Source organism: Atta colombica, unplaced genomic scaffold (genome assembly GCF_001594045.1).
Source record: "Atta colombica isolate Treedump-2 unplaced genomic scaffold, Acol1.0 scaffold35, whole genome shotgun sequence".
Classification (NCBI taxonomy): Eukaryota; Metazoa; Arthropoda; class Insecta; order Hymenoptera; family Formicidae; genus Atta; species Atta colombica.
In genome coordinates, this window is record NW_017259459.1 from 802676 (window position 1) to 827554 (window position 24879).

At 31.4% G+C, this 24879-nt stretch overlaps 3 protein-coding genes across 3 annotated transcripts in view; 1 reads left to right on the plus strand and 2 right to left on the minus strand.

The window, feature by feature from the left end:
• The window catches only part of LOC108690739, a 10616-nt gene extending 3050 nt beyond the window's left edge, over positions 1 to 7566 (minus strand). Inside the window, exons 1-9 of the mRNA XM_018198177.1 lie at positions 7460 to 7566; positions 6924 to 7115; positions 6694 to 6768; positions 6541 to 6603; positions 6133 to 6189; positions 5814 to 5915; positions 5557 to 5730; positions 5207 to 5394; positions 911 to 1319 (exon numbers count right to left, since the gene is read on the minus strand). Coding sequence (XP_018053666.1) covers positions 1033 to 1319; positions 5207 to 5394; positions 5557 to 5730; positions 5814 to 5915; positions 6133 to 6189; positions 6541 to 6603; positions 6694 to 6768; positions 6924 to 7115; positions 7460 to 7566 — 1245 coding nt within the window. The 3' untranslated portion in view covers positions 911 to 1032. The remainder of the gene's footprint in view (positions 1 to 910; positions 1320 to 5206; positions 5395 to 5556; positions 5731 to 5813; positions 5916 to 6132; positions 6190 to 6540; positions 6604 to 6693; positions 6769 to 6923; positions 7116 to 7459) is intronic.
• A 1845-nt stretch (positions 7567 to 9411) lies between these two features.
• Positions 9412 to 20981, minus strand: LOC108690757 (general transcription factor 3C polypeptide 1). The gene is made up of 15 exons (XM_018198209.1): positions 20847 to 20981; positions 20413 to 20606; positions 19290 to 20181; positions 17863 to 18655; positions 16747 to 17581; positions 16202 to 16447; positions 15397 to 15675; positions 14153 to 15088; positions 12725 to 13745; positions 12030 to 12577; positions 11363 to 11654; positions 10784 to 10997; positions 10510 to 10702; positions 10205 to 10301; positions 9412 to 9543 (listed from the first exon to the last, which is right to left on the minus strand). The coding sequence occupies exons 1-15, from the start codon at positions 20926 to 20928 to the stop codon at positions 9422 to 9424; spliced, it is 6744 nt and encodes a 2247-aa protein (XP_018053698.1). The 5' UTR covers positions 20929 to 20981; the 3' UTR covers positions 9412 to 9421.
• Positions 20982 to 21390: 409 nt separating this feature from the next.
• LOC108690718 (protein CNPPD1) lies at positions 21391 to 24858 on the plus strand. The gene is given in 6 exon segments (XM_018198154.1): positions 21391 to 21620; positions 21861 to 21954; positions 23516 to 23721; positions 23813 to 23941; positions 24044 to 24765; positions 24767 to 24858. Coding segments are annotated over 6 exon segments (1233 nt in total). The 5' UTR covers positions 21391 to 21578; the 3' UTR covers positions 24807 to 24858.
• The last annotated feature ends 21 nt before the right edge of the window (positions 24859 to 24879 follow it).

Here is a 24879-nt window from a genome sequence, read left to right on the forward strand (position 1 = left end):
CTCTTTCGCGCGCGCGCGCGAGTAATTTTATTTTCGTGCCGAGAGATAAGCGCGTATCCCATCGAAATATAAGGGCGCGCCGGAGAGAACAGTGATGATTCATCCCGAGTGAGGGCCGCGCGTTTAGAAAAACCAAGATTCAAAATGCGAGATTCAAAGTGTTGAGCTTTCCTCTCGTCTCTTCCGGTTTATCGATTATGATGTTCTCGTGGTATTCTATTAAATTCACTTTGGGCTGTGTTCAAATTTCCTTATTATTATTCATTGAATGTTAAATCATCGAATATTATAAAATTTTAATACTAATTTATTTACTTTTAGTATTAAAAATATTTAACAATATTTTATATATTTTATATATAAATAGTTAACATATTTTTAATACTCAAAATATAAGTAATTAATTGACAGTACTAGTATTAAATTTCCATAAAGGAAGAAGATAACACATAACGGGAACGCATTATTACGTTTAATAATTGGATTTAATTAAATTCAAGTAAAAAGAGATAAATCAAAATGTGTTCTCTAAAACTTTAAAGCCAGTATTCATAATCGAGTCTTATATTTAGGAATGTACGTTAAGATTAATTATATTTAAGACAGTCTTAAGACTGTCATGAATCAATCAGAGGATCGTATTAATATCTTAAGACGGTCTTGAAATAAGAACGGACTACTATAGCACACAATATTCCTAGAATGTCATATGAATATTGCTTATCCTTTTTAATATTCATGTAACATTCTTAGAATATTGTGTCTTACAGGACATAAATATATATCGATCTTAAAGTGAATCTTGCTCTTAAAGATTAAAATTGTATTATTCTTTTTCAAAACTGACTCAATGCTAACTCTTTAGAGAGGGATTTCATTCCAGAATTTAGAGAGTATTATATGTAATTACATTTTTGCTCGAGTCATGGATCCTCCAAGCATCTTTTGCGCGGCACACATTAGAGAGGGGCGTTCGAGCCCTCTTTCAGCGCATGTTCGCAGGAAAACGGAAAGAAATATCTCACGCACATCTCACGACGTTTCGCGCTCCTCAATTCGTCTCCGCGGATCGACTTCATGCACTCGGAAACTGTCGAAACGATACACTCGAGTCAGATGTCGCGACGCGAACGTCGACGTGCATGGCCCCGTCGACGCCGTCACCGAGGACACGACTGTGCCGGAAATGTCGCCCGCAACGCGGCCTTCCTCATATGTACGCGGTGTCCTAGGTAACCCACCGCCGGAGTCCGCGCGAATATCGTGCGCGCGCGCGCGGATCACGTGTACCGAAGAGAGTATCGGATCGATTTCTTCACCTGCCTCGACACAGAGTTTCTCAATAATCTGCGTTTCTTAATACCTGCAATCTTATTCGCGTGTACGAAGCTTGCAATTAAATCTGCAAAAAGGTCTCGCATTATCTAAAGAAAAGCGGAATGTAGTGAAAAGCTCCTGTTTGCTGCATTTTTTCTCTCCCTTTCTCTCTCTCTCTCTCTCTCTCTCTCTCTCTCAAAAACTAATTTTCATACGATAATAAATAGAAATTGATGAAGTTATAAATTGATCATAATTGATCATTGTAATGTTTTTAAAATGGAATTAATCAGTTGAGTTTTTGAAAAATTCATTTCTCTCGTTTTTTTTCCTATATTGCTAATCTACATATATATTATGAATTTATATTCGTATATTTTTTTCTCACCTTTATTATCGTGAAACATTCACATTCATTCTATTCTAATTTTCGTATCTGTATGCATACATGAACTCGTCTCGTTCAACTTAAGTGCCCTACATTTCCTATGTTTCAAAGAATACAATTTAGAATATAGAAATTTAAAGAAAAAGAAAAAAAAATTGTAAGCGAAGTTCTTTTAAAATTTTCTCGAAACGCGTTATTCCATGGTATCGCGCATTAAAATTTAATTAACACGCGACAACAATAATATGCTCGATATGGGTACCACTGGTGAACACAACGATCCAATCTGCTTCCGTATTTAGCAAAGCACGTTTATTCCATAGCATTATTTCACCCCTCGCGAGAGTATACTCATCGTATTTAGATTATATCGATTGCCGTTGCGCGTCATAGCTTGACCTACTTGTAACGTTGGACGTTTCTTACACACACACATACACACACACACACACACACACACACACACACACACATACACACACACACACACACACACACACACACACACACACACACACACACACATACAGAAAGCGAGGCACTTAACCCTTAGTTCTATGACGAAAAAGGTTATTACGTACCACGCTATTTGGTCGTTGTACTGATTCTAAGTTGATTGAAAAGGAAGATATTAACTGTTACGTCAATTACCTGTATAATCTTGTAATGAAATAAAAAAATGTGTACTTTTATTATGATGGATGAATGAAATAAGAATGGAAACAGTATTGATTTTACTGATATAATTAAATAATCAGGCTCCTCTTTATAAAATTCAGTTTATTGAAGTAGAATATTTAATATCAATTTTAAAAAATTATCATTCAGTTTTATTTTCTTGTGTTTTACTCTTATGGTGAAAAAATATAAGAATGGTTGATCTCGTAACAGAAATAAATGAAACGAAAGATATGAAATTAAATATACTTTCTTACTCCGTAATAAAATTTATAATAATGCATTGAAGATTTCCGCGAACATTGTTAAGTTATAACTTTGTTATAAACTTAAAAACTTATACTAAATATTTAAAATGAAATTCAAAGTTTTTAATAACACCAATATAATCTTTTCATCAAAGAATATGTTCTGTAATCATCAAGAATATTTTCTCATAAAGAAGCAAGTTAAAAGTAAATATTAATAACGATCTATAAATCGTAATTTCGTATTGAGCACTTTAAAATATGTCAAATATGTAATCAATAATACACGAATAAAATATATTCGATTAAACGTAGCATGCAACAACAGAATAATTATTAATAATTAGTTAATCCAATAAAACCAATGTCAAAAGAGACTATCTCAAAATTACAGTTAAAAACGTGTAAGTTGATATCAGGCAACTTACTCTTAGCGAAAATTTATATTCGACACGAATCTATTTGCTTAATACAAAACGTACTTTTCTTCAAATTAGTCATGAAATTCAGGAACCTTTATGATATTGCTCATTCAACGCGGAAATACTGCGTTAAATTTTTGCATTTAAGCGCTATAATATATAAAAAATATATAAAGAAAACAATACTAATTAATAAAATTAACCAATGCAAACAATAAAACCTGAACATAGATAATGCAATAAAAACTGAGCAGTTTATAACTGTATCACATTTAAGGAGCTGCGTGATTCTATGCCTTTGCAGATCTTGTTGTGTCGCGACAACGTAAAATATACTCGCATACGTAGAAATAGTTTGATCAGGAAAACAATTGGGAAGTCCGGACAAGGCGGTTTGTAGTCGATTTGTTGCGCGAGCTGTAGCATCTGTGCTCCGAGATTCTTCTCGATAGAAAGTTTCTCGAAATTGCGCATGAACGTGTCTTCAAGGCTGGAAACATAGAGATGGAAAGAGCTCGATGTATCTCTGCTGGACGAATTACTCTCCTTGGTAGCATAGGCAATGCATATGTTGCAATTAACGTGCACCAGCAAACACTCATTAAGCAGAAACTCGCACACACGCTTAAACGCGCTTCTCTCAGGCAGTCGCAAATCGATGTTGCGATAATTCGTCGCCGAGATGTTCAAAACTACTTGAGTAGCGGGCGGAATCTCATTAGCTAAAGAGGACACCGACGGGGTTGATGCTGTCTCTATTCGTTTGAGTATCTTCCGTCCGTTCACGGCAGAATCGCCCCCACTTGAATGCTCGAGGAAGTGCTTGCTGACGAGATTCTTGAATGCGTAAGTAAACAAGATAGGCGTGGGTCTAACGCGATTTCCACTTTGTCGTCTAATAGAACGAAAAACGCGCTCGATGCTCTCTAGATTCAATCTTCTTGTGCAGAGAGAAGGGAGCTGATGCTGTTGCAACACGTTCCACAGTTGAATAATCGCGTTGATTGTAATCTGCCAATGATCGAAGCACTTGATCGATTTGACGCACGCGCCATTCCTGTCCACTATCTTAATCGACTTCAAGAAGTCAAGTGTCTGCTGCAAGAAGCTCATTTCGTGCATGCTACCCGTGAAAGTTTGTTCGAAATTCTTAGTATTCGATTTGGTCGATGCAGAGGAATTGAGAATGTCGAATAGCTGATCAAAATTGTGTATAAACTCCATCGTGCCGATCATTTCCAGAGGTAATTCACCGGATGCAATGTGCGCGCTTAAACCTGCAGCTATGCTACCACTGAATATTTGAACAGCGTACTTGGTTTCTATCTTTTGACATCCCTTGGGCTCTAAATGACTCAAAGACAATTTAGGGGCCAATGGCAGTCGCAACTGGCTGTCGCGTCTGAAGAAGAGTTCAATATCCGTCCACGAGGCCCTTTTCTCGCGGAAGCGGAGATCATGAGTCCTGAACACGTTTCTGGTCGTTCTCATTAGCCGTGTAACATCAAAAACGAAAAACACTCTTTCGTTGTTCACCAGGAATGACGGGCGTTCCGTAGAGATTCCTAGTAATCGTGATAGTCGCAGAAACGTTGGTGATGTATTGGTAATTAAAACATGCACGGTCACATTGATGCTCTTCAATCTAATTATTGCTTGGAATATCAGATCCTTCAAGATATCGGTGTGACATGTGTTACTATGAAAGTAATAGGCGATGGGTTGTTCCCAGTCGCCAACTAAACTACACGCCATTATCACCAAAACCTTTCTCGCTAACGTGCGCCGCTTCTCTGTACCGGTATCGTGGAAACCAACAATTTTGTCGCGCGTCAGATTGTAGAAGAGATGTGGTCTAAGTCGCATTTCCTTCACAGACAGGGAGCAATGTCTCTCCGTCGACGGCAGCGATTTGATCTTCAAACGCAACGCATTAAGTACATTGTCATTCAAGCCGGGCGGCATATCCCAATTGCGGATGTGTCTCCACAGCTGACGCGTTGTAGGTAGCAAGCATAACGGCCGGTAAAATCTATATGCACCTGATGCCATGAAGAATAACTCGAGCGCGAGTTGCTTATCCTTAAAATTCTTTTTAGTCTTAGGCTTCTCGCAAGCATTGATGCACGCTGAAACTAACATGGCGGAATTATGTGGTAATAAATCTGTACACGCCGTTTTAAATTGATCCATGTTCAGACGATTATCTTCGTTTTCCATGTCGAATGTTTTTCTTCGCTTTGTGTCGGCACAAATCTCAGATTTTTCCATAGGTCTCTTCCCTCGAATCCAAGCTTCTGGTGTCTGTGTCGAAATATTCCAATGTCTTCTTTTTGGTGTCCTGTAACATTTAACAAAATTTATGTTTAATATCTTTATTTTATTGTTAAATTAATATTTTTGTATATTTTAGTGAAATAATCTGACGTTAATCGCTAAAATAAATTTTTATCAAATTTTAACATTTTCACTAGTAATATTAATCTTTGATAATGATATTTACTTGTCACCATTTTGTTGCGTTGTATGAATTGTTTTTGACGACGTTGTACAAATCGATACTGTTTTTGATGGTGGTGTACAAATTGATACTGTTTTTGATGGTGGTGTACAAACCGATACTGTTTTCGACGTTGTTGGCACTGGAGAGTCTATAGATGTTAAATCTATAATATCTCTATTTAAAAAAGAAATAACTTTCTGTATTTAACAATTATAAATGATGCTATATAAATTGAGATTACAAATCTCATAACTTACGAATTACTGCACTCTTCTTTTGGAAATATTCGTGCCAATGTCGATATTGCTTCCGTATTCGTATCTATTTCTTTAATAAATTGTATTTCCGCGGAAGTATTCCTATTAATAGAGTGGATTTTTAGTACTTTTATTTTTTACATACATATACCGACATATTGTAAATAAATTAAGACTTCATTTACATTAAATTCTATTAGCAAAACAGGAATAAATAATGCTAAATATTAATTGAAAAGAAATAAGTTAGATATCCTTTGAAAATAATATATTCAAACGCGCCTAATTGACTTTAATACATCTAACATTTCTAATTCACCTGTTATCATTCTCTTTCTTCACATCAAGCAACAAGGTTTGAGCCGATGATACATTTCTGATAAAAATTAAATATATTATTTGTTATAACACAGAACATAAGTTAAAAACTGAATTAGAAATACAATATCAATATTAAGGCAAACAAAAGTTACCTATCCTCATATGTCTGTTTTAAAGAGGATCTTGGAAAAAGTGCTTGTACTGGTGAAATTATGGCTGTATCTCTACATCAAGAAATTATTTTTATTCAATAAAGATGAGCAATAAAAATATAATACTCATGCAACAAAACGGAATTTATTATATCTGTTATAGATGATGTATATATAATTATATGTATATGCAAATTTACTCGAATCGTTTATATCATAAGTAGATTATATTCTTATGGCAAAAAGAAGCTCACCTTTCGTCAGGTTTCATGGGATGCGTTTCAGATACTTCAGATTGTGATAAATCTGTAGAGTTTCTAAAAAAGAATTGCAATTATATTTAGAAACTATTTTACTCCTTGAGCAAAAAGTTAGCGAAAAAATTCAAATACAACTTGCGAACTTACCTATTTCTGCTCTCTGGCTTCAAAAATATAGTTACAAAAGAAATCGGTTGGAACAAAGTCGTAGACGAATTACCACTAAAAAAGAGAAAAGAAAGTTACATTTTTTATTTTTCTTAAATACAATTTTAAAATCTGATAGTTTCATTTGTAAATTATTTCTAGCAATATTGTAGCAGTATATCTATATAACTGTACTAGTAGCAGATATATAAATATAAATATTTACTCACTCTCCTGTTTGTTGTAATGGCTTCAAAAATATTGATGGCACAGCTTCTTTACTGAGATAAATTCTTCCTTCTATATTTCGAAACATTTCTACTCGAAAATGTAAATGGCATATCCGATAATATCGATTCGCAAATTCTGGGCCTATTGGCACCAAATCCATTCTATTACATGCTTTAATCCATTCTAACCATCTGAAATTATATAATTTTAAATATAAAACTGACAATGAAAATATAATATTATATATCAAATACAGAATATAAATTTGAAGATATATTCAGATTTATTTTATATATAAGCACAAAATTAATTTTCAGAGTATATATAATAGGAAAAAATATATTCAAATTTACACATAATGTAACCTTATGTTTAACAAATGCTAAAAATCAAAGTCAAAGTCACATTTGAACAATTCAGTCAATTAACCAATACGATTAGTTGATTCCTTCTCTATCCAAGATCTCAAAGTGATTTCTAACATCATGGGCACAAAGTTTTGTAGTTTGAATTGGTTTGAATTAGATACAAATACCTTTTCCTATCTTTCGGAAATCGAAAGAAATGTCGTCTCATTATTTTTATATTCAACATGCAACCTGGTGCAGAGCACCAACGAGTATTAGTTCCAGTTCCATCCATCCTTTTTAATGCAATATTATTTAACACACTGCAATTTATTTTCTATTTAGATACCTAGAACAAATATAATATATATAAGTTTAATCAGCAAATGTCTTACTAATTTTGTATTTTGTACATTAAACAAAGTACATTAACATTGTTAAGTCTGTAAGTAATTAAATAAAATTACAAAGACTTAATTTACAAATGTTCTCATCATAGTATTATACACAATGTTACTACATAATTTTATATAACTTAGCTTTGAAATATATAAGCAGTAAAGATTTGTTTCTTATATAATAAGAATTTAAATTTCTTATAAAAAATAGTTTAATTAAGATGTAAAGATCTACAATATTATATCTTAGAAATAACAATGCAATTAAATAAATTGCTCGTAATATATTTATTAATTAAAATGTCATTAATTTCTTCTATTAAATAGTTTATATTATATTTCTATTTTTTTATTATTTGGTTTATTATCGCTAAACAAAACCCAAATTCAATGAACTGTCATTCAACAATTTCTCACAGCTTTGCTTACCATTGTTTATCTACTTTTAGATGCATGTACACAAAATCTGTCTGTGTAAAATTGTTGTAAGTTATTCATAAAATTGCATAATTAATTTATAAATCTTACAATAAGTTTTAATTTCCTGCACATACACTGCAATTTGTAAATATTTGTTCACCCCATGTCTTTTCATACCTTTCATAAATGCGGGGAGAAATTTTAGAAAATATTTACCTTACAGACAGGACAGTAGATGACACCTCAATCAGTAAGGTTGAGATTGAGTGAAGAAAGATTGTAAATTCTCTATAATAACTCGCGAGCGATAAGTTCTTCAATTTTCATAAACAAAACTTGATACTTGTTTATTCTCAAGTCTCTTACATCGCATCCTGTCGATACACAAACAGCTCTTCCCATTTCTCGAATCTCACTTTCTCGCGGGCGCACTTTTCGAAGATAAACAAATGATCCATTAGATTAACCGTCACGACAAAGTTAAAATGGAAGTATATTTGGATTTCGAAGGAAAAAAGACGAGGAAGAGAAATCACAGAAAAGTATACGGAAAAGGAATAATGTCCATCACGTTTCTTAACAAACGAGAAACGAAAATTTCGCGCGAAGCTATACGTCCGTTCATAAAAAAACGTCAGCTGAGCAGAATAAATTCAATTGGTTAACCTCGAGCTTGTGCGCGGTTTATCAGCCAATTGCTGTTCTCGCTGAATACGCGGCAATTTCAAAAATGATTGTCTTTTAGCGCGCGCATAAAAATATATCGAGATCCGAAATGTTTAATTTATTGCACAAAGTTTCCGCAAAACTTCGTTAAAAATTACATTGTTATTAACTTCAATGTATCTTTATTATAATCTTTACATATTTACTGAAAACAATAATAAAATAATAAAGTACAAAGAATTTTTTAAACAGATACAGAATCGAAGTATTATAATAATTTCATTCGGAAATATTTTCCTAAACATATCATATATACAAAGGTATTAAACATCTTTCTATATTATTGTAGAATAATATTATTGTATATATAATCATAATAAGTATATATAATCATAATAATCATATAAGTCATATGGTTTGGATGTTCTCGCTTTAAGCACTTACATCATCATTCCATTTTTGTATCAGATATGTTTGATGTAAATATATCTTATACAAGGATAGAAGCGCTGAAAGTACCCAAATCGAACGCAGTTATAATCATATACAATAGATGTGACTATTTTCATCTGTGCTTGCCATGCATATATACAACACATATATACACATTATGTATTTTAATTATGTATTTTTTTAATTATGTATACATATATAAAAAATACATAATTACGGCATAAAATCTGCGCTATATGTTCTCGTACTCAAGAATATACTAAATTTCAATATAGCATCTATGGTAGACTCAAGTATTATTTCATCTTCAGTAGACCAACCAATGGTGTCCGCAGCTAAAATTAAATAAAAAATATATGAGAATGTATTATAATGAATTTGATAAAAAAAAAGAAATGTGTCATATATCAGAAAGTAGCAGAAGTTTTGGATAAGATAACATATGATACTTTCCACTTCGTGACATAAGTGAACGTCGTTTTATTATTCTTGGCATTTCATGAATAACAAAGATAGAACGATCCTTATGTCATCAAACGGTAAGTACCCATTACTTTTTCTTGAGATTAACTTTGTAACATTTGTAATAAAATGAAATCGTATTATCATACAAAGCACTCTATCAAAATATTTTTATAGATTGTATTAAACAAGAAAGCAAATTATCTGAAATTAGTACACAAATATTTTTGACGTTCGAGAAATGTTATCGAAATAAATATCGAAACATCGTTATCGAAATAGATCTTCTAAATCTTCTTAAATCTTTTATAAATTATAATATTAGCTGTTTATGTTTAATTACGAAAATAGAAATAATTTTTAAATATGAAATAATTTATGTACAGATGGATTACAATATTTTGAGAACATCACATAGAATACGTACAATAATTAACAAAATGCAAATATGTTATTGTTGATGCAGACATTAATTAACAACTATCAATTAGAAATTTGAAAATTTGAGTAATATTAATTTTAGTGATCACATACTTAGATTACTAATATTAACTGTAGGTGGTGCAGAGAATAGAGTAACGCATGTTTTCTTCAAGAGCTTACTCTCTAAACATCCCAACCTGACCAGCATCTGCAAAAAATTATTTTCACCGAAAGTTAGTTCTTACAATATCAAAAAGAAAATGTATACAGGTTCCATACTACTTTTTATCAATAAGTTGTAGAAACTCTGTAGTACTTATATCTAATATAAGATCTAATGGAATGAGTCTTTCTTTAAGAGTGCAGAAATACTGATTTATTAATTTGCAAGTGTATGGACAATCAATAAAACGAACCTCAACTAATTCACGTGTATGATAGGGTTGTAGAACAGGAACAAATCTGCTTTGCATTTTCGCCATTGTGAGTCCAGGATGAAGCATGCAATAACTCAAGACTGCACCTAACATTCGATCTAAAACTTTGCGATTTAGTACGCCGTCTATACGTATCCATGGCCTTACTGCAACTTTTATTTCTTCAACAGTTCTGAAAGAAAACACAGTTCAATATCATTTTTCAAGAGGTTTCTGAGAAAACATTTTTTTTTATTCATATGTGATTTCATACGTGAAATCTAATTGCTGCGCTGATTTATACACATCTTTTTGTGGAAGTAAACGTGGCTTTTGCTTATGCGTTCTTTTTCTTGTACATAAATTGCTTTTCTCGCTATTTTCCTTCTTCTCGTCCTTCTTGTTAATTATGTCATTGTCTGTGTTTTTCTTTTCTTTGCTGTCTTGGTTGTCCGATGATGTTGAAGGTATCGCACTATCTATTTCGCCTGCAACATGCTTATTCTAAATATTTATTGTTAAAAAAAAACAATATATTAAACATAGAACTTAATCCATTTAATAATTAAACAAAACTGGAAACGTTGATTTTTTAATACTGTCACTTTTGTAAACTTTATGACCAAGAAAAACACACTGAAATATAGTAAAGCATAAATTGAATATAATATATTCTATGTGATAAAAGTCTATATTTTAATAAAATTTTTCAAATGAAATATAATATATAGAATTTGTAATATCAAATCTTATTATACCATAATTATAAACAAAAATTGATGTATTCATTTATTTATTAAAATAAATATTTTAGCAAAATATAAAATTAAAAAATATAATAAAACTATATTACATTTTTCATTTGCATCTTTTTCATTGTCGATATTTGTATCTTTTGCATCCATCTCAGTATTTGTTTCAGCTATTTTCCCTTGATGCATTGTGGAATATATACTATCTTTAAATGGCACTAAGGATTCTTGTTCAAGACGATATATTTTACAGGAATTAATTAACCAGGGATCCACATAACGATGATGAATATATCGTGGTTTGGTGACACCAGAGCGTACAAATATACGATTTTCTGTTAAAAGCGAAACGATCTTGTACAAATTTTCTCCTTGTTTGTTGAAGAATTCATCCTGGATAAGACAAAAGAAAAATAATTTTTTTTTAATAACTAAGTTAATAAAATATTTTTTTTTAAAATTGCTGATTAAAATGCAAAAATTCGCTAGGAAAAAAACCATTAAAAATTTACCGTTAATAATTTATTTAAAAAACAATATATTAAATGTAATATATTAAATGTAAATAACTTAATCCATTTAACAATTCAACAAATCTGAAAATTATGATTTTTTAGTACTATTTTTTAAACTTCATGATACAAAGAAATACAGTGAAATATAAAAAAAAATTTCTCTCTTTATCTGCTGTCTGGTGTGTGTGTGTGTGTGTGTGTGCGCGCGCGCGCGCGCACGCGCGTGCGTGCGTGTATGTAAAAAATGAGTTACCAGCAGTTCCTGCGAACAGACGCCGATTTCTTTCTTTTCCTGAACGAACTCGTATACTGCGTCAGCATATTTCCAATTAATTGCTTCAGTTAATTCTTTGTTTTTCGTCATAAATTCGTTCTTATAGTCCGTATAAGAAACAATGTTCTTCGGAAAAACTGCAGTCTGATTTAACTCGCTGAGAAAATCGTTTACAGTCTCGATCTTCAGCGGTACTAATTGATTAGGTACTGAATAACCTTGAAATTTCTCAATATTGTTTAATGTTTCTATAGTTGAAGACAATTCCAAGCTATAGAATATCCTAAAGCTATTAACTACGAAGTATTCGTGCGCATGATGACTGTCGGTCATCGAGAGATCATTTAGTTCTTCCTTCATCCTCAGCATGGATATTCTAGTATATTTTTTTTGGACGTCATTTGTAGCCTCTATCTTGTTGCAAGAACTAAAGTAACTCATCTTAGGTGACATATTCTTGATAATCTCACTGACACGTCGAGAAATCCGAGTTATATCGATTATATTGTTCGGCTGCATCAAAGAATCTAGAATTAAAACAATATATTATTTTAGACAAATCAATTATAAAGTTTGATTAGAAATCGCAATATCATTTAATATTGCATATAAACTATTCATTTTATAATTATTTCTAGAAATAAAAATTTTATAATCATAAAAATATAATGTACCGTCCTCCTTCATCTGCTCCTTTAATTCATTCATCGATTTAACAGGTTTGGAACTATTCAAAAATATTTTGTCGAGGTTTCCAAAATCTTCACATAATTCTTCTTCAAGAATCTTCGATTCCTCGTTTTCTTCTGAGTCCTCGAAATCTATCGAATCTTCGGAGTTTAATCTTGCTCTTTTCAAGAACTGCCCTTCGCAGTCCATAGAATCTTCTTCAATATTAGATCGCTTCCTTGAAGAACGATTTGTACGCGTTTTCTTCTTACTTTGATCGTTAGAACAATCCTTCGGATTCGTGTCTTCGTGTTTGTTACTTTTGTCAAGTAATATATCTTCACTTTTCTTACATTGATTTTCTTGTTTTCTTTCATTATTTGTTTCGTTTTTATAAAAAATCTTTAATATTGGTTCTTCAGAATTGTCATTCTCAACAGGTCTCCTCCTCTTCAAAGAATCTTTTTGTGTCTTATGGGAAGTTTTTTCCGTTTCAACTCCAGAAACTTCAGCATTCTGATTGTCGTTCTCAAAACTCTCAAGATTAAAACGGTAAAGTCTTGTTAAAATATCTTGGTATCTTTGGGCAGCTCTAAAATAAGTCTCATCTTTGCCTTGATATCTCGCGTCCAACATAATAATTTGATCCGGCATCTCAATGTCAAAGTCAATTTGATTATGTGCTAAAAGATCATGCATAGCAGCGACAATGCCACTGGAAATTGGAAGCTCAATACCGTTAAATGTTTCTTGTTCCTGTGAGGGGACAATATTTTTTTGCTCAGAATACCATTGCAGTAATTTTACAAAGACATTGTAAGAATCCTTAAAGACATCATAAGTCCATTTAGTTTGAAACCTATGGATATAATTAATGCTTAGTTGATACTGTGAGCTGCTCATCGGCATATAGTTGCCATATTTCTTAATAGTTGCCAAGTGATGCTTTTTTACTGTCACCATTTGATCCGATTTGACCTTATTCATTGCTTGTTTTAGAAGGGCTTCCGAATAGTGTTGATACACCTTTAACAAAATAAGTTACTAATGAGTCGATTAAAAATTTCTTGCAATATAAAAAATTACAATTTAAAAATTTTGAAAAGTTGTAAACAACATAAAATCAACATATTGATTATATGTGTATTGTATAAGTATACTGAATAAATTCTACTTAAAATAAACGTCATCTCATAGTAAATAGACATCTCATAGAAAGAATAAGAATAAAAAAAGATATTATTCATCAAGTAATATCTATTAATAGATCAAAAGAAAATCAAATGATTTTATATTATTCAACACACACACATTTAAAAATTTAATTTAAATTTAATTTAAATTTAATTTAATAAAGTTTAATTTTCAGGATAAATGAGTTTTGGAGTATTATTTTCGTGAATAAAATATTTTATATTACATATGTATCATACCATAAAGAGTTGATAGGCCCAGGAACGTCTATCCTTTCCACAGCACATGGAACTATGTATAACAGAATTAATAATCGCCGAATGAATGTCAGTGATGCTTCGCACATCCTTCGTAAAGCCTTTATTATAATGCGGCTTTATTGGATGAACCACTTCGAAAAGAAGATTAAATTCCTGCGCGGTCTTTGGCATTGCCATGTGCTTCTTTGGCTTAATCTCCGCAATGTCGTAATACTTTTTCATGATATAATCTACAAGCTCTTTGAAAATCTCTATTAATCGCTTCTCATACTCTGTCGAGCTTGAACACTCGCCCTTCAATCTCTCCATTGCACCGCCGTATCGTTTGTCAACGAACGGATCTTGTTTAATCTCCTCGACGCCTAACGCAACGCTGTTCACTGTGCGTGGCTGTCGCAACATGTACATCAACCGGCGCTGACAGGCGCGCGAAGTCTTGTTGTACGAGCTGTAAGAATATGTTCGCAATACATCTCGTATCGTTATGAAACTGACCATCTGTTTGCGTGGATTCGGTGATAAGTAAGTCGATGTTACTTTGCACACTAGCAGGATGTTATCTTCGTGAGTGTCCCATTCCACTCGCAGCTTATTCATCCGCTGCATCGCCCGATAGTCGTCCTCGTCGAATTTGACCCGTGCACTTTTCTTGCGCGGCACCACATGTCGCACAAAGGATTTCTGCTTTTTAGATTGATGCGATGACGGTAAAGCCTCGTACTTCCGTCCAGCGATGTTGAGCTGCTCCTGTATCTTCTTCTGCAATTCGGTCGCACTAACGACAGGCGGCGGCGGTGGTCCCGAAATCTTCTTCAAACCATCATATTCTGTATATTTAATAGGCTTTACTTGAATTTTCGATAAATGCAAATCCCGTTGGCCTGTATTGGATTTTCCCTGAGTTCTAGAAGTTTGCTGATAAAGAAAATATTTCATAAATAATATTAATATATTCTGTAGTAAATATATTGCTATACAATTTACTTTATATACTGATATTGATTTAATTTAGCTTGATAGTCAATAGATTTATAAATTTCTATATATAAACAAAAATGCTTATTATCCAATATAAAAATATTTATTAAATTTTTTTTTATGTTAAAAATATGATATTTATTTCTAAAAAAACATCTGAAATTTAAAAAGAGAAAGAAATGTTTTATTTTGTTTTTTCAAAGCAATCATTTTTTTCTATCTTGGATGATTTCATCATTCTTTACCTGGGGATGTTTAGTACTATTACTTGACCAATTCCAATTGCGTTTTAGATGAGCGAAGAGAGCTGAATCAGTACCAGCCGCTCCTTTATGATCTCCTGGAACTAAACCGATATCTCTTTCTGCGACCTCTTTAGGATTGCGTGCTGCAACTGCTTCTATCATAGCAGCTTTCTTGCATAAATCCTCAAGTAGAATATCCTTGCCATGTACCACCAGCCTACCGCCAAGTAGAGTATTAACGCAAATAGTCCACATTTCATACCAATATTTCTCAACGGCCTGCAAAGAAATAAGATATTATTAATGAGATATTACTTCATTTTTTTTTAGAATTACTCGATTAGTCCTTAAAAAAAAAATGCATAGGTATTAATAATAAAATATTTTATTAATTTTTTTAAATGTATTAAATCTTTGTTTTTTTAAGAGTATGACTTTCACATACAAAATATTATAGTATTACTTATTATAAATATTTATTATAAGTATTACTTATTGTAATTGTGTAAAAATTATAATATCACAGTAATATAATAAGATGGAGCAAAAATCAGTTTAAAAATAAATTAGAAAAATGATTATTGATACACATGAACTGAATCCAATAATCTTCAAAATATATTTTCTATACAAATCATTTTTATCGACAACAATTTTTTTTGGGATAAAATACAAAGATTATATTTCTCAGTGTTTAGAGAGTTAAATTTATCCCACAAAATTTAGAATAAAAATTTAGAAGATTCAATTATTTTTTAAAATATTTTTTTAATATTTCTAATAACACAATATTAGTCAACATTACCCGTGTGCGATCGAAGAAGTATTTAGTTACTGGATACGGCTTATCTTCAATTTTATGATAACCCGGTGCCGAAGAAGTCGTGTCCATCAATTCCGTGCGCCGGTTAATATAGATGAACACTTGATCTTTGTCTTTTAATCGCTGGGGACCAAATTGCACCAGACCAAGATAGCCTAATCTGGTGATAGTGTCATGAATATTGAATATATATTTCCGTGCATGTAATAAACTATTGCGTATAGTAACCTAGAAATTAAAAAAAAAATCTTTAAACCAAGTAAGCATTATTAACAAAATTTAAAAAGGATCATTAAAACATAAACATAAGTCTCTTAACAAAGATAATCAACACAAGGCACAATAAAAGCATTAATGTCAGTAGAATAAATTGCGTTCTATCTTCAAAGATCCAAGTTCATATCTAATTTTCAGTTGATTTGCAGAATAATAAAAATCACGATTGCTAATATTCGAGACTGTTTAGTTGAGTCATTTTTAATCTTCAATCTCTAATGTGTAAGATCCTTAAGAGATCCAAAACTCACCGGAAGGTTTTTGACGAGGTAATGTTGTCTGATTGGATGACTTAAATAGCGATCTAAATCCGGGATCGCAAAAGGGATATTATGTATTTTGGTGAAAATCGACAAAGGCAGCCCTAATAAAACGTCGCACATCAATGCCCAACCTTCAGACCATCCGTTGTGTTTAGGTAAAGGTGGAATAAACATCTTCCAATTTACTTCGGTGTTGTAAATGGTACTGAACTCTGGGATGAGATCATTGCTGATTTCGTACCCACTAGACCTAAGCATTTCCACCTGTTTTTCCTGAGATAATTTCGGTATGCCAGGATGATCATAGACCAGATAGAATAGTAGAATGTGTATCGTTCGCATCCTGACGAATTTCGGGCTGAAACCGTAACGTCTACCAGCTTTGGGATCATGCTTATAGTTCATGGAGGATAATTTAGTCGCTGTCTTGTTGAGCTCTTGCAATTGCTCCTTAGGCGACTTGTCTGTCTTCTCCTGCTTATCCATCTTCTTCACTCTTCTTTGAGACGCTAATAAGCAGAATTTGACCTTCGCTTGCTCGACAGCTGATTTAATTACGGTATGATTAATGTCGATGTTAGGATCACAAATAAATGTCAAATTCTTCTCACGTCCATTTGCGCTCAAAGTTAACTTGATGTTCTTCACCAAGTTATCTTTAGCAAGTTTCTGTAACAATCTGATGAGAGATCTCTTGTCAATTTTCACATCGTAACCCTCTTTATCTTCTTCCTCATAAATCATCTTCATAAGTTTCGCTGTATCATCAATCACTTGATTTTCTTTCACTGCCTCGATTATCAGATTAGCACGTCTTAACAATCTGAATACAAAAATAAATAATATAAGAAGAGAAAATATTTAATAATATTGATATTTAATAATATTGATATCTACAATAAAAGAATCTGAGTTCATATTTCTAAATTTAAAAATATTCAGAAGTTAAACAAAAATATAAATTTTACATCACAGCAAAATAGACAAAATTATATGCAATAAAAATTCTTGTTTAACTAATACATTCCTCTCTAGAAAATGATTTAATATATTTATTAATTTAATTAACGATTTATTTATGCTTATGTGCATATTTATACAAACCTATATGTAATATTAGAGTTTCTCTTTTCTGTATTCTGCACAATTTCCATAAAACCAAAAACTTCATTAATTCCTTTTCCAGTGCGAATGGGCTTTTGTGTTATCAAATTTGTCTTTATGCTGTTATAAAACGACGTAGCTTTAGCATCGTTAATTATTTGCTGCAAAGATGTATTAAAATTATTAAACTTTTCTTTCTTCTTCTTCTTCACATTAGTATCGAAATATTTTCTTTTCATTAATAAAGATTTCGACGTCATACATCTGTATTTAGATCGAATTTTTGACAATCGATACTTATGTAAAATTCTATTGACAACATAAAACAAATTCTTCAATTCTGTTTCCTTTCTAGCACAATTTTCATCACGTTTATCTTTCTCTTCATCAAGAATCTTATCTTTATCAATAATTGGTGCATCAATATCATCAATTTTATCAATGTGATGACCAGAAGAGGATTTTTTACTTGTCTGAGGATTTTTTACTTGTCTGTCGTGGATTGTTAAAATTGCTAGATGCTTTTCGTTTTCTGCTTGCGAGGATGTTTTGTTCTTCAGATTCTTTTTACTCTTACTGGTTATTTTCTTGGAGAGTTCCTTAATTTTATGTACCTCTTTATTAAATTGCTTACTCATTTTGCTGTTTTTTTCGTATTTCTTTGAAACATATTTTGTAATTCTTTGCCGACCCATATCATTCATGTATGTTGCAGCGATACCTGCTTTTGCCACATTTCTCATAAATGACCTAGACTGTAATTTAGTGAGACCCATCTCCTTTCCCAAATTAGCTAAAAATTATAATTTAAAATTTCTTAATTTCTATTTGCTTGTAATTTAAAAATTAAATAACAAAATGACATATATTAATTTTTTATAATATAGTAGAACTCCGTTTATACATATCACACACACACACACACACACACACACACGCGCGCGCGCGCGCGCGCGCGCACGCATCTGCACTTCATTTATAAATAAGTTCATACTCCAAATAGTTAAACTTATAGCTGAAGCTCCTATTATTGAAATTATAGCGTCATAGGTCGGATAACAGGAGCTCGACTGAATACAGAGGAAAGTTATTGAACATTTATTGTCCAAATCATTTGATTACCAAAAATGTTACCCCAACAAGTTTGGATATATATATATATATATGGAGTTCTACTATATTACAATTTGAGCATAAATTTGTATCTCGGATAACAAAATTTTAAAATAATAATTACGTTTACATATGATATTCTTAATCAGATTTAACAACATCTGTAGTTATATATATAAAACTGGCCAATCACAGTTATTCCATTTTTCAGAGGAATAGTGATCAATTTCATATAACTATAGATATTATTGAATCCGATCAAGGATGCTGAATAAACATTGTTAATAACAAAAAATCTATGATTTACTACTAACCTTGAGATATACCTTCTGCTTGACTAGCTTCAATAACATCATTTGCTTGTTTCAAATAAGGAACATTTAACAAATGATTAGATATATCCAATTCAACAATATCTTCATCATCTTCCTTCTCTTCTTTGTTCCATATATCAGCAACATCCACATCCGGATATAACACCTGGACAACTTTAATCTTTTTCTCCTTCGAAGGATCTTGCTTTTGCCGCCATTCACTAGGCTCTGCTTTAGGATACAATGTTCTATATGGTACACGGATGTCTGTCTTTACGATTTTTTGAAAAACGGCAATTCTAAACAGTTTCTTAATAGAATTACCAATTCCAAGCTTCTTCTTAATCTCATCGTAATCAGCCACGCCATTGTCTTTGGATCGTAGAATATCGACCACTTGTTCCGCGAGATAAATCGTTTTTGGCTTTCGTTCTACATAGAATCGTGGCAGATGCAATAGACTACCACTGTTGCAATGGCCGGCGCTCTTTTGATGATGGATCTGTTTCGTAATCAACTTGTGTTGCAATAGAAACTTCCGGTGATAGAACAAAGTTTTTGGATCCTCTTTGAGCGCAGCTAAACTGAGTTTGCCTTGAGTGACTTCGCCATGATAACGAGATCGGCCTACTCTCTCTAAGAAGCAATAGTGCATGATACTCAGTTTCAATGTCGGACTTACTTCGACACTCATCAAAGCTCGTGACCTAACGCGTTGAGAGGCTACAATCACCAAACTTCGTCCATACTTTTCTGTCACTTCATCCAAACTTGCATTTGTCATATTGTTTATGATATTTTTTCTTGTATGATATGTGGAGCAAGATCCTCTCGCACCTGTCTTAGGATCTTGAATAGGACAATGGGGATAAATATCTGGTGGAACAGTTGGCTAAAATTCAAAACATAAAAAGAACAAGATTTTAAATAATAAAAAAATACAAGTCAAATTCAAAATAGAATTAAAGTATTAAGAAATCAAATTATTTGTAATTACAAAATCATTTTATAGCTTAATCTTCTTAATGAAATAATAGCAAATATTTCAACATTTCTTGTAGCTTTACAATAAAAATATTTTATACAAAATTATACAAGTATTATTATATTTTAATATACTTACTGGTTCTTGTATAATACCAAGATCAGGATGTACATGCTCATAACGATCGAATATCACAAGTGGATCTCGGGATGTTTCTAATTCATAAAATTGAAAATCCTTTACTTTCGTGCATATTATCCATACCTGTTCCATGAAAGGCTTAGGGTACGGCAGCGAATCATTGAATCTATTTGCTAATCGCATCCACAGTGCTAAAAATAAGAAATAAAGAGACATAAAAAATGTATCAATGCATTATTTAAAACAAACAAATAAAAGAACAATAACATGCAAAGGTAAAAATAAAGCTGAATCAAGATACATACTTCAAAATTATATATATTTAAACAATAATTAACATAACAGTCCGTTAATAAAGAAATAGATAAATTATTATGATAATCTTAAATATCTAAAATGATATAGTATCTACGATACAAAAGTCAAATAACCTTGTAAAGTAATGCCGTCTAAACCTTCTAAGGCAACTTCATCGACGACCGCCTCCACTAAATTACATGACGGATAAGCCATGCTTTATTAATAGCGCTGCATCTAAATATAACAAATACAATAATTGCTTTTTTATAATTTTGCACAATTGATAATTTTAAAATTTTTAGCGAATCTGTAAATCATGGAAGCATGTAGTGTGTAGAAGCATGCATACAATCATAGTGGATACCATCATATGTTTATCATCATATGTTTACAGTCTGTTGGCGTTGTTTACTTTTGCACTCAATCTTCAATTTCCTCTCTTTAACATCCGAATATTATATTTAAATTTTTTTTGTATTTGAAATCCTTCAAAATTTTTTATTCTTAAAAATGAGATAAATATATAATATAATATTTGGGTTGAAAAGAATGAAAACGAAAATAAGTGTAGAAAGTGCAAGCGACGTGAATAGACCTATCAAGTTGCTACTTATAAATGTCATTCGCATGTGATTAGATACGGTTATCTCATTATTTTGTACGTTCATGGTGGAGAATGAGCCTAACCTAAATTAATCGTGTGTGCTACTTTGAGATACGATGTAATTTATGTTCTTGCAAAACTTTACGTCACCTCGATGAAGTGATTGTCTGGATTATATTTTACGATAACTGCTTCAGCCGAAACGTATCACAAAAATATTGCAGAAAAAGTTTATGGTGAGACTCACGAATACCCAACAATGACGAACAGCTGGCGAGGCACGAACATGCCAAGTTCAAAGGTAAAATCTTACATATGTAATTTTATGATTGACATTTTCAATTCAAAATACAATTTTATGTGTATCTGCCATACATTGCAATTTATTGCAATAGTTATTTGTTGTTATCAAAAGCCATTAATTGAGCAAAATTTTAAAAACGCTTGAAGATTGTTTGATGGTTGAGAATTATTCCTTTTTTTCTATTGTTGTTTAATAAACTGAAGTTCTTAATACATTTTGTTGTTTATTTTACTGCAGGATTTGGAACACGATGAGTTTATGAAACGTATAAAAAAGTCATTATATTATTCCAAGTTACCAGTGATTAACTGCTTGAGTTTACCAGTTACAGGTCAGTATGATATTCAGTTATAAATTAACAATTAGAATATTGATATGTGAAAATAATTTATTATTTTAAATTGTTATCTTTTATATTAATAAAAAATTAGTTACAATTAGTACATAGTTGTCTAATAAATCAAAATTTGTGTAATAATATTTAATATGATCAATAAGAAATAAGATTTAAATTGTTATCTTTTATATTAAAAATAATCAATATAATTGCTCACTCAATTATATAAAAACAAATAATAAAATCAAATGTTAAGAGTGCAACAGCAAGTTGATATATGCTAATATTTTAATTTATAAACAAATGTAACACATTTTAACCAATACATTCAGATCATTTTCAATGTTAATACCTAATAAAGCTAAAAAGAAAACGTTTCTAAAACCTACATATTAAACTACTAATTCTAGATTACATTTGAATATAATATTCATATAATAAAACATTCATATAATAAATAAGTTGTTTTTTTTTTCTTGCAATTAGTCATCAATTAAAATCCGGTTCACTATGTATCTCTTGATAGAAATTAAAATGTCGTCTTGTAAAACTTTAATCAGAATAGTTGTTAATTTTTCGGAATGTAGATTAGACAGATCGCTACCAAATTATAAAAATATTATACAAAATGAATTGTTTTACTAAATTTAACTGTTATTTTAATAAATATAAATTTTATATTATTAAATAGGCCAATTTAAATATTTTTACTTTGTTTTTATTTGAGGGAATAATTTTTGTGTGTTTTATGTGAATTTAAAAAAAAACATTTAAGGAACAGTTTTGAAATATCAATTTTTAATATTTGTCTTTAGTTTCATTAAATTGAATTTATAATATTTAATAACATTATTTGCTCTTATTTTAAATATTATTCCATTCAAAATTAATTTTACTTTATGAAGAATGATAAAGAATAAATAGAGAATTTTTATTTATTTATTTCAACATATACAATAGCTAAGAAAGGGATTTGGTTTACATAATGTGTCTTTAATATCCTTCCATATTTCTGTCACTTATTTGTATCTATCTCTTAAATAACAATTATCTTATTTCCTCTCTTTGCAACTCTAAATTACTTTTTCATTCCTCTCCTTATTTTTGTTCTTATTTTTATTTTGTCTATTTTATTTCCATTATCACCTTAGCCTACTTTATCTATCTCTTACATAGTTCTACTTTCTACCTTAGTTATACTCCTTTTTTTTTATAACATTTTTTTACCCGTTTTTACATACCCTATACCCGTTTTTTTTCTGTTTTTAGCTCTTATTAGTTTTATCCCTAATCCACTTTCTTTTATCTGTCTTTGTTTTTCCTTCTTTAATTTCTTCTCCATGTCTTTCCAAAGTTTCCTTATCACCTTTCTTTTTGTATCTAACTCCTGCTTAAGATCTTGTTTCTTCACTTAACTTTATGAACCTGTTCTTTATCTCTTCACATACATAATGTTCTGTTATTCTTTCCTTTCCACAAAATAAACATTCCCTTAACTCAATATCAATATGCATATTCATAAAGCATGATTCATAAATTAATTTCTTCTTTTTAGAATTGGCAGCGGAATTTTTTACTGAAGTGAAGAGCGGTCATACATTGGAAAAACTCGATGTTGAAGAAGCAAGCAGAATATCTAGAAATGCATGTGTTTCCCCTTGCTCACTTGTGTTGGCTTTGCTATATATTGAAAGATTAAAGAATTGTAATCCGGAATATCTTCATCAAGTAGCGCCGTCTGAGCTATTCTTGGTTTCTTTGGTATTTATTATTCTTTATTTTGACATGTCAACGTGACAACACTTTTAATATCATTTAAGTTAACGAATAAATTTTTGTTAACGCTTATTAGATGGTAGCCAGTAAATTTTTGCACGATGATGGCGAAGAAGATGAGGTTTTCAATAAAGAATGGGCAAATTCGGGACAAGTGACTATATCTCGAATGAATAAATTGGAAAAAGATTTTCTTGCTGCAATCGTAAATAATCGTTTATACATTATCTAAAATTTATATAATTTGTAAGTTATCAATTGATTATGTATCATTTATCAAAATGTATTTTATGATTTTATGCCTCAGGACTGGACAGTGTTGGTGCAGCACCAAGATTTTTGGGAAAGGCTGCAACAATTAGAAAAAAACGTGGCATATCGAGAAATACACAAACGCAGATGGTGCACATATACAGAATTGAGTTGTCTGATGAATTCCATTCAGTTGATTAGAATCGCACAAACATTAATTAGTGTGTCTTCGATCTGCCTGGCGACTTATGCCGCCGGATTGGCTACTCTTCTGGGATCCACTTTGGTTGCCAATTTTATTGTGCAAAGTTGCTTACCCGGGATATCACTTAATTCAAGACAACCAACGAATCTGTCAATAAATCTCGCGACGAATGTCTCGTCAACCGATCTAACTGATACGTTGATAAATACACGATCCCAGGAGATTAACGATGATGGTCTTCCAATTTCCGATTCCGAGAATATTGCAGCTTATTCTGCAATTGTGGAAATCGATAATGATGATGAAGAAGCCAATTGGAAATGGTGGCTAAATTCAACGATGATTTGGTTGCCTGAGTATTGCTTAGAGAGCAATGTTGAGGTTGCAAATTTCACTGACAAATTATGCATTATCAACATCGACTTTTCATTCAATTCGACGCAAGCTATAAATATAAGAAAACTGGAGAAAATAGGGAAAACGGAAGATTTTGCACCAGAAGACTATCGCCACAATGTTAATTGGAAGGAAATACTAGACACAACCTTAAATTGGTTAGAACAAAACTGGAAACGATCACATCACGAAAGTGTCTTTCAGTCACCAGAATTAAAAATTTACTATTAGCTTGCTGATAAAAATTTGCCTGTTAAACGAGTTTTTCAAAGGAGATATATATATATATA